This window comes from Mandrillus leucophaeus, unplaced genomic scaffold, assembly GCF_000951045.1.
Source record: "Mandrillus leucophaeus isolate KB7577 unplaced genomic scaffold, Mleu.le_1.0 Scaffold430, whole genome shotgun sequence".
NCBI classification, from domain to species: domain Eukaryota; kingdom Metazoa; phylum Chordata; class Mammalia; order Primates; family Cercopithecidae; genus Mandrillus; species Mandrillus leucophaeus.
Window position 1 is genome coordinate 528,141 of NW_012104588.1, and position 10,727 is coordinate 538,867.

Consider the following 10,727-nt stretch of genomic DNA (forward strand, 5'->3'; position numbering starts at 1 on the left):
ATGTGCCACCATGCCTGGCTAAATTTTTTGTATTTTTAGTAGAGACAAGGTTTCACCATGTTGGTCAGGCTGGTTTCGAACTCATGACCTCAAATGATCCACCTGCCTCAGCCTCCCAAAATGCTGGGATTACAGGCGTGAGCCACCGCGCCCAGCCTGGCCCGCATTTTTTTAAGAGCACAGAGAGCACCAGATGGCAAGTACTACCAGAGATATCCTTTCCACTAACAAATGATAAAATTTCATAGTCATAAATATTAAGTAAGCATTTTTTTCTCTTTCAGTTAGTTGTAAATTAAAGCCCAATTTCTTTGGCATTCTTCCCAAGGGAAAAGTGAGCTCTATGTCCCTTCCCCTCTAATCAGGGCTCTTGGGCTGCCTGACCAATTGAATATGGTGGGAATGATGCTGTCCCAGCTTCTGGGCCCAGGCCGTAAGAAACAGGCAATAATAAAGGTGGGTTAATCCAAAGGATAGGATATTTTTGCAGGCATTTAAAAATGCTTCCAATATGGCTAGATGCCACTGAGACATGCTGGTGAGAGAAAAAAAGCAGCAGACAAAATTGTACATATGAGATACTTATTATAACTTTGCCAAGAAAATATATTCAGTAAGAACCAGAAGACAGTATAACAGTATTTTTTCGGGCATTAAGATTACAGTTGATCTCTTTGCCATTATATTTTTTTCCCAATACTATTTTTATCTTCCCAAATGAACAGCTATAACATCCTTTAGTGGGAAAATTGTTTAAAGAGACATTGTTTTTTAAATATACAAATAGTAGTGTATCAGGCTTGCTCTCAGACAAGACTTCATGTCCACATAGTTTCTGCAGGACCCAGATTAGCCCACTGTGGAGAAGCAGCAAGATGCTCTAATGTATTTAGACACAGATTTGTCATAAAGAGACAAGAGGCGGGGAATAAAGGGAAGCCCACACAATTAGGCTTTTGTCCTGTCAGTCACCAGGGACAGACCCTCCCCATGGCCACCCATAGCAGCTGCAGCCCTCCTTGGGTATGGTAAACCAGAGAAACCTTCATCACATTTTACGAACAGCAGAAAAGAATTAGTCACTCTGTGTTTAGAAAACAGAAATCAGCTTTCACAGGGGTGTGATTACAGGAAACTCACTGGGGCACTGCAAGGGTTTAGGAAGCACACTACTTATTAACTGGTGATTCGGATATCTCACGCAAAACAAACTCAACAAACTCTCTTGCATCAAAAAGATTGCATTGTTCTACATGTTCTTAATCAATTTTAAATATTAGCCCAGCTGGGACAAATAGAAATTTCAAAAGTGGTACACATTTCCCATATCTAAGAGACATTTTCCATGACTATCATAGAAGAGTGGAAGAAAAATAAATAATTTCATAGTCCAGGTGCGGTGGCTCACATCTGTAATCCTAGCACTTTGGGAGCCTGAGGTGGGTGGATCACGAGGTCAGGAGTTCAAGACCAGCCTGGCCAAGATGGTGAAACCCCCATCTCTACTAAAAGTACAAAAAAATTAGCTGGGCGTGGTGGTGGGCACCTGTAATACCAGCTCCTCGGGAGGCTGAGGCAGAGAATTGCTTGAATCCGGGAGGCGGAGGTTGCAGTAAGTCAAGATCGCACCACTGCACTCCAGACTGGGTGACAGAGCGAGACTCCGTCTCAAAAAAAAAAAAAAAAAATACAAAAAGAAAACTAAATCATTCCTTCTACAAACTTTTGCTGAATGTCTATTATACCTTAGGGATATGTAAATGAAGGTGCCACAGCACAATTAGAATTAAATGCTCACTCTTGTGTTGGCCCACAATCAGTGGTGTATTGGGACTGACCTCCGCAGGCTCATGAGGGCCAATATTTTGATTCTCTTTCCAGCTCTACTGTTTTTTTATTTTAATTTTTATTTTAAGTTCTGAGGTACATGTACAGGATGTGCAGGTCTGTTACATAGGTAAATGTGTGCCATGGTGGTTTGCTGCACCTATCAACCCATCACCTAGAATTAAGCCCAGTATGCATTAGCTATTTTTCCTAATGCTCTCCCTCCCCCCAACCCATCCCCCAAGAGGCCCCAGTGTGTGTTGTTCCCCTCCCTGCATCCACGTGTTCTCACTGTTCAGTTCCCACTTACAAGTGAGAACACGTGGTGTTTAATTTTGTGTTCCTGCATTAGTTTGCTGAGGATAATGGCTTCCAGCTCCATCCATGTCCCTGCAAAGGACACAATCTTATTCCTTTTTATGGCTATATAGTATTCCATGGTGTATATGTACCACATTTTCTTTATCCAGTCTATTGTGGATGGGCATTTGGGTTGATTCCATGTCTTTGCTATTGTGAATAGTTCCAGCTCCACTTTTAGTGACCTCACGTGGTGATGTGAAATCAACCGCAGTGGGAGTATTTACATGACAGGAATCAGCAAATGCTAAAAATCAGGCATTCTCTACCACAGAGAGCAGAGTCCATGACATTCACCATCACACCGCTGCCTGCACGGCCCAGTGAAGGACTCTTATATACCTCTCCCACTTCAGCCACTCTCTCCTTTCTCCTTGTGTGCCAACCCTACTGACCTTTCTGTGCCCACACTGCCCTTCTTTCTAAGTGCTAAACACATCTAGGGCATTGCAACCACGTAACAGCTATAGATGTGTCTAACTGCACAGGCTCCTCAGGAATCAACCACTTGCCTTCAAATCACAACGTCCTCACTTCACAGCTGTGTGAACTTTGTTTACTTCACCTCTCTGTACCTGTTTCAAAACCAAAGGCCACATATGACCTTTGTAAACACACAAAAGATGAAATACGCTGGCTCATAAGAATCCCAACTGCACCCTGGTCAGGCTCCTGCGCCAGGCTTTTCTCCTCCTCACCCGATTTTTTAAAGAAATGGTATTATCAATGATAGGCTTTGTCGATGTAAAATTAAGCCTAAAATCTGGCTAATCTGAATTCTTAAAACATCTGGATTACAGAATATATTTAAGTCAATTTCTTTTAAACTTCCAAGAATAAAATTCAGTGTAATTATGAATGACGTTTTGGCTTTAAAAGTGCTTTGGTGGTCTTCAACACAATAACCTTCATGTACCCAGAACACACATGTATGGCAACCCTACCGCTCCAGCAGTCACAGGAGGCCTGTGAGGAGCCAAAACTGCTATTACTAAGTTCCAGTTGTGTGGACTCAGTGGCCTTTGCAGACAAACTTTTCAGTCCTTACTGTACGACAAGTCCAGTAGGATGTTTCACAGGGGCCTGGATTAGCAGGTGACATTCTGCTGTTAATCCCCTCCCCCAGCCTGCACGCCAGGTACTCTCCCACATGACCATTTTAAGTTTTCATTTCCTCAGCCCCTATTATCTGAAATACTCTTGCTTACTTATTTTTCACCTTGGGGTCTGTCTCCACACCTGGGCTGTGTGCTCCATGACAGCAGGGGCCTGACGTCACCCTAGCTCCTGGCACTGCAGCTGGCTGACATTGGGAGCACCATGAAGCCCTACCAACTGAAGCAATGAACGTGTGAACACAATTATTCGGGAAGTCATCCGGAAAGCGCTTCCACAAGAAGATGCATGAAGAGCTCCATCTTGGTGCCTAGAGTCCCCCTCCCTTCAGGACAGCTGGAACAGGGACCATCCCCCTTTCCATACCCCTCAGCCCAGGCTGCTTGCTGAAGGCGTCAGAGGCCCTCCCAGGCCCTGGCTCCAAGGTGGGGCCAAGGAACCATTGCAGAGCCAGGCCTCTGGCCAGGGTACATGTTTCTTCCTATTTCTTGACTTTGTCTGCTGCCCTAGTCGCTGCCCCCATTATTCTTTCCTTCTTCTCTGGCCCCTGAGGCTCCCTGTTTGGGCTTCTGCCTTCCTCGCCTGCTTCAGAGTGGCACTCAGGTTCACCCTCTCCCCTCGTCTCTTGACCTTGGAAAAGGGCATGGAGTCTCCAGAGGCTCCTACTAAGACCACATATTGCTGACAAAAGATAAACCACAAGGAGCGGGGGGTCTCTCCTGGACCTGCCCCCTCTCAGGCCGTTGCTTCACCAAGTCCATTTGGTGAATATCGAATGGTGCCTCGGGGCCATGAGACCAGGTCACACACAGCAGTTTGCCCTACACCGGATACACTTAAGAAGCTGCTGAGCATTTGGCTTCCACTGATTTTTCAAAAACCAAACTGAGATTTAGCTCACTGATGGTTCCAGAGCAATCTAGGACATCAAGTGCCAAAATGGGACTAAAGTCACATGAAGAAGCCTCAGTGTGAGACTCAACTAGAACCTGCTGCAATCAAGCTCTAAGAATGCACTTTGTCCGCAGATAAACAACTTCCAACAGTTATTTCTCTTTTAGACAAGGCACCAAAAGACTTGTCCAAAGGCATTTCATCTCAAAGGTAGCAAAAGTCAAATTCCTTTTCCACTGCAATCTTTTTATTTATTTATTTATTTTTTTTTTGAGACAGGGTCTTACTCTGTCACCCAGGTTGGAGTACAGTGGTCTGATCATGGCTCACTGCAATCTCCACTTCCTGGGCTCAGGTGATCCACCTCAACCCCCCTGGTGCACACACCTGGCTAATTTTTTGTATTTTTTTGTACAGACAGAGTCTCCCTATGTTGCCCGGACTGGTCTCAAACTCTTGGACCCAAGGGATCCTCCTGCCTTGGCCTTCCAAAGTGCTAGGATTACAGGTGTGAGCCACAGCACCTGGCCAGTTGTAATCTTTTATTTCTAGCCTAGCTCTAAACATTCCCCCTGTATGGGTTGCCCCTTCTTTCTGCACAGATAGAGGAAAAAACAAATGTATGAAGATAAAGTATATTGTATAGAAAACCACCAATAGGTAAAAGCTTAAAGTTATCAAAATTAAAACTACAAGTAGCAGGGGAGGTGGCACAGGAATATGCTACCTCAATGGAGGAGTTGTCTCCCATTTTCAATCCAATACATTACTAATCCTTGGTAATAATAATCATTATATGTGTGTATAATATATAGTTATGTGTGTATAGTTATATAATATCTATATACTCTTATCTGTTTACCGCTGTTAACCAGCATTCTTAGAAAAATTTCTTATGTTTGTTTAGTATATATCACAAAATGTTGGTTCAAAATATTTATCAATAATTACTACTTAATCGTGAAAATATCGCATTATATTAAAGCAACCCTAATCACATTTCTGCCAAATCTCTCCCTTCTTTCAACCTCTAAAATGAGTAGGCCCCAGAAATATGTACTGCACATATCAAATAGCTTATCAATACATTTCATTCTACAAGTATGTATTCAAAATGCCTATTCTGTGCAAAATTCTATGCAGAGAGCGGGTGGGAGTGCCTAGGTGCCAAGAGGAAAATAAAAGTCCTGCTGCCAGAAATGTTAAAATGTCATGAAGGGGATACATACAAGTAAATCAACCCATCATCTGGAAACTGAACCTGACATTTACACTTCTCTGGAAATGTTTTCTTAACCAGCTAGTTAACCCATATCCCACTCTAAGCATTTCTATAAATGTCATCTTCAAGTACTTGATTTACTGTGTCATTTTATGTCGAAAGTTGTTTCATTGTTCAATTAAATGTCAACATAATGTTAATGTACTAGGAAGGAATTTGTAAGAAAATAGAAACCAGAAAAACTAGAGAAAAGTAGCTTTTACAGACTCTATTACAACTGATTATAATTACCACACACACAAACATGCCCCATATACCCATGGCTGAAAGAGGATGCTTGTCTTTAATACAAGACAAAAATGTATTTTGGTGCCCTTGTTCCTAGAGAGCTACCAGTTTCCACTTTCTTGGGCAAGAAAATTGTCCCACTCCTTTTCTTGTTTAACAATTTTCTGTCTACTTCATATCTGAATTTCAATGGCCCCAATTAGAATTCCAACGAAGGCATCTAACTGACTCATACAAAAGTTGTTCACAGCAATGGGGCTAAAATGCAGACTTTTTCACTCTAGGCACAGTTATGCTCATATGAGCAGGAATTAGTTGCCTGCTTCCTTTCCTTCCTCTTGATCTCCCCCTTCTTAGAGTTAGATATTAATATAAATAGTGATACAATTAATGTACTTCCTGTAAAGGAAGCCCAAGTGATCACATTTTCAACAATAAGAACTGTGGTTTTAAAGTTTTACAATATCAGAATGGTATGTTGGTCCAGTGTTTAACCTTTAGAAATGCTTAACAAATCTTTAAAATGCAAAAGGTTTTTAAAAATGTTCAACAGCTTAGATTTCCAACAACTATCATCTAATGTTAAAAATCCAACATGAAAACATTCAAGTAGATTCTACATAATGTGCTGGGAAACACTTTTTAAAAAAATTTCTGGCCATCACTTTCTGATTCAAGAAAAGCACTTATTGGCATAAGTTTTTAAGAGTACATTAAGTTATTTGTCTCTCTTGAGTTCGTGCCAAAGAAAATTCTGTTTTCTGAAATTAAAGGATTGCATTCTTAATATTTTTACATTTTAAACTCCTTTTTAAATTAGTCATAATATTTTTAAAAAGATAACTAGTCAATGAAACAGACTGAAAAATAAGTAAGTACGTAGATATCGCAATTACCTTTTGCCTGGTCCAAAGTCTTCACCTTCAGGCATTTCTGCCCTTTAAAAATAACAGTGGCGAAGGCTGCAGCACCTGCTAACCGCAGCTAATGGGGCCAAACAATAGTTTCTTTTCTACTCTAATGTTGAATATCAGGAGGAAAAAAACCCGGTAGAGACGTTCTTTCCTTTTTGGAAAAAAAGTGCTCCTCCCTTACTCAGAAAGTCGGTGTTTACAAACTTCCAAAGCGCCTGCCTGCCTTGAATGAAGCTAGGAGCTGGGTTATTATCACTGCCCCCTTCTAAAAATAAATAGGTCACCTCTTACTCCCAGTACCGTGACAGGCAGCTGGAAGTGAGCCCTGCCCAGCTGCCCCGCATTCTCTCTCCAGTCGTGTGAGAAGGTGTCCCTGCTCAGCCAGTAACCTTCATTGGACGACTTCACCTAGGCCCGCCTGCCCTTTCTCTTCCCCCAGCTTTTTTTTTTTTCCTGACATGACTAGGCACCCACCTAAGGGTGGTGTGGCCACAGGAGGTTGAAACTTCACCCTAGGCTATCAAATCTCCTCCTTCGAGTCACAGGAGGGAGGTGGAGAGCAGACAGCAAAACGGGCTGTACCTGTGAGAGTTGGGGGGTTTGTCTGGAGAACGCCTAGCCACTCAGCAAAAAGATCCCTTACTCAAAAAAGTTTCAAACAAAAGCCATTATGCAATAGGGTTCTGAGGGATATTGTTTTCCAAGAAAATCTTTCTTCAGGTCATCTGGATTTCTCAACTCACCGGAAGCATGCACACGAATGTTGAGTTCATGTGTTCATCCGGGCAAAATGCTTTCTCCCCAGGACTTCCCTGTCCTCAGGGGCAGCCTGACACTGGCACAGGAAGGATGGTGGGTGGGTCTAGATGTTTTCATAGCTTGGCCTGTCACTGAAGAGGAGCTATCCCTCATTTGCTTTTTTAAAAGAGTGCAACAAAAATCCCTTCAAATCTTGCTCTCAAAACAGCCAGAAGAAATATTACTGAGATATCTTTAGGAATATATCCTGAAAGCTTTGGACAAAAAGTTGAAGCCATTTTTTTTTTCTTGACGAGGAATATTAGGGATGGCAGAAAGCAAGATCTAATTATTAAGAAACAACATTCTTTTCCAAATGTGTTGCCAGGTGCGTGGCTCACGCCTGTAATCCCAGCACTGTGGGAAGCTGAGGTAGGAGGATCGTTTGAGCCCAGGAGTTCAAGACCAGCCTGGGCAACACAGTGAGACCCCATCTCTACAAAAGATAAAATTAGCCGGGCCTAATGGGATGTTCCTGTGGTCTCAGATAGTCAGGAGGCTGGAGTGAGAGAACTGCTTGAGCCCCAGAAGTGGAGGCTGCAGTGAGCCAAGATCGTGCCACTGCACTCCAGCCTGGGTGACAGAGCAAGACCCTGTTTCTTTAAAAAACTAACAATAAAATAAATTTTAAAAATTAAAAAAAAAATCTGTGTATTCTGTTGTTATGTTATTGCTAATCCTAGCATGTTATCTATATTTAATGTATATTTTACCATTTGTATTTGTCAAAGCGACCTTCTACTACATTAAAGAAATGTCAAAACAAATAATACCTGCTTTCTTTTGGATAGTGTTAGTTATTTTGTGATGTATGCATCTCACAATTAACAATTCCTTAAAGCATTTCATATTTTATGCAAGACCGAACACTTCAGACACTTCAAAGTCTAAGATGAACTAGGTGTGGTTCCTCAGACACACAACTGAAATACCAGGAACCTGAAAGAAAACAGTCATGGGCTGAGCTCTGAAGATCAGGGTGTGCAAGAGCCTCTCAGAGGCACAGCGATGTGCTATACTATTAGAAATTCCAGGCTTTTAAATAACTGAAAAGTTGAAATGCTGAAAATATTATCAATGATAATATTGTGGCACTTGTATAAAACCTTACCAGCTGGGCGCGGTGGCTCACACCTGTAATTCCTAGCACTTTGGGAGGCCGAGGCAAGCAGATCACCTGAGGTTAGGAGTTCGAGACCAGCCTGGCCAATATAGTGAAACCCTGTCTCTACTAAAAATACACAAATTAGCCGGGCGTGGTGGTGCGTGCCTGTAATCCCAGCTACTCAGGAGGCTGAGGAAGGAGAATCACTTGAACCTGGGAGGCGGAGGTTGCTGTGAGCCTAGATTGCGCCACTGCACTCCAGTCTAGGCAACAGAGTGAGACTCTGTCTCGAGAAAACAACAACAACAACAACAAAAACCCTAATCAATACAAAAGGCTAATTCTCTTATCTTTCAGCTCTGATTATTCTTTCCCACGAAATTTACCTTTTCTTTCTCCTAAGCTTCTAGTTTACTATTTCTTGAATACCTGAACATAATTGTTGTTGATCTTAGTTGCTGGTTACCACAGAACTGAATATATCCCTGAGACCTGCCTCTCAGTTGTAAGGGATGATGAACTGATTCAGTGCTATCACAGATGGATTCGCTGTTACCAACAGGAAATAGTTACCATTACAGACAGTCCCCAACTTAGGATGGCTCAACTTAACAACTGTTTGACTTTACAGTGGTGCAAAAGCAATACTCTTTCAGCAGAAACTGGGAATCAAATTTTAAATTTTGATCTTTCTCTGGGCTAGCGACATGTGGTAGGGTACCCTCTTGTCAAGCTGGGCAGCAGCCGTGAGCCGCAGCTCCCAGTCAGCCTTGCAGTCACGAGGGTGAATAGCCAGTACTCTGCAGTGAACTGTGTTGCCAGTTGATTCTACCCAACCATAGGCTGATGTAAGTGTCTGAGTATAAGGTAGGCTAGATTACGCTTTGATGTTCAGTAGGCTAGGTGAACTAAATGTATTTTCAACCTATAATATTTTCAACTTAGGATGGGTTTCTCAGTCTGTAACCCCATGGTAGGTCAAGGAGCAACAGTACTTTGTTTTAGCGTCCCTTCATGCGTGTTAAAATTGCTTGTTCTAACCAGGGAGTCCCCTTCAGGTATATTTGTGGTAATTCCTAAAATTCACAGGAACAAGGAGGGTGTATTAGTCCAGCCTCGTATTACTATAAAGAAATACCTGAGACTGGGTAATTTATAAAGAAAAGAGGTTTAATTGGCTCATGGATCTGCAGGCTGTACAGGAAGCTTGGCTGGCATCTGCTCAGCTTCTGGGGCGGCCTCAGGAAATTTATAATCATGGTGGAAGGGGAAGGGAGAGCAGGCACATCACATGGCCAGAGCTGGAGCAAGAAAGAGTATGAAGGGGGGATGGTGCGAAACCATTCATGAGAACTCCACCCCCATGATCCCCCATCACCCCCCAGCAGGCCCCACTTCCAACACTGGGGATCACAATTCAGTATGAGATTTAGTGGGGACACAGATCCAAACCCTATCAGAGGGAAAACAAGGACAGTACAGACAACAGATCCAGAGTGTAGCTACACAATAGACAAGTGTCCCCTTACTGAAGGCCTAAAATGGCTTCTTCACCCATATGGCACCTTTCACCCTGCTGGGGACTAAGGTGCTTAGGGTTTCCTCACTGACCTGAAACCTACTAGACATTCAGAACTTAAGGACTCACAGAATTCAGATGTGGGAGAGACCCTGAGTGCCACTGAAGTGATCACCAAGGTTCTTAGATGCTGAAACTGTGGCACAGCAAAATCAGGTGACTTGCGGGTGATAGAGCCAGGAGTCGCTTCCAGGTCACTATGCCTCGGCTGGGTGTCCTTCCACTCCAGCAGAGCCCACACGTGCTGCAGAAGCCCAAGGGACCAGATACCTCCACATTTTTAATTTTCCTGTATACACTCTCTTTCCAAACGTATGTCCATTTAATATCAGCAATATACTTTATATGAGCATTTTTATTCTCCTTTGCAATTTCATCATATAGTATGCCCTAGAAAATCATGGCCACTTCAAAGCCAAACATTCACCTTTCTTGACACCTTTTTCCCCGTCACATAACCATCAGTCTGAGTTTTGCTTTGTTTCTATCTCCTCTACAGCCGCTTTGATTAAAGCTCTGGAACTTTCTATCTGAGACACTAGGAGAGACCCTCCCTCTCTTGGATGTTACAGGAAAATATTAGCAGTGAATGGCCAAACGCAGATGCCAGTGTGAAGACAGGCT

At 42.7% G+C, this 10,727-nt stretch overlaps 1 protein-coding gene across 3 annotated transcripts in view; it reads right to left on the reverse strand.

Annotated features, from left to right (window-relative positions):
- The window catches only part of FAM134B (family with sequence similarity 134, member B), a 40,510-nt gene extending 33,052 nt beyond the window's left edge, over positions 1 to 7,458 (reverse strand). Inside the window, exons 1-2 of one of the 3 annotated variants that reach the window (XM_011993601.1) lie at positions 6,604 to 6,890; positions 3,396 to 3,515 (exon numbers count right to left, since the gene is read on the reverse strand). In XM_011993601.1, the coding sequence (XP_011848991.1) occupies positions 3,396 to 3,515; positions 6,604 to 6,638 (155 nt within the window). In that variant the 5' untranslated portion in view covers positions 6,639 to 6,890. Of the gene's footprint in view, positions 1 to 3,395; positions 3,516 to 6,603; positions 7,021 to 7,364 lie in introns of those variants that run through there. The other 2 variants (XM_011993603.1, XM_011993602.1) reach the window with 2 other exon arrangements.
- Between the last annotated feature and the right edge of the window lie 3,269 nt (positions 7,459 to 10,727).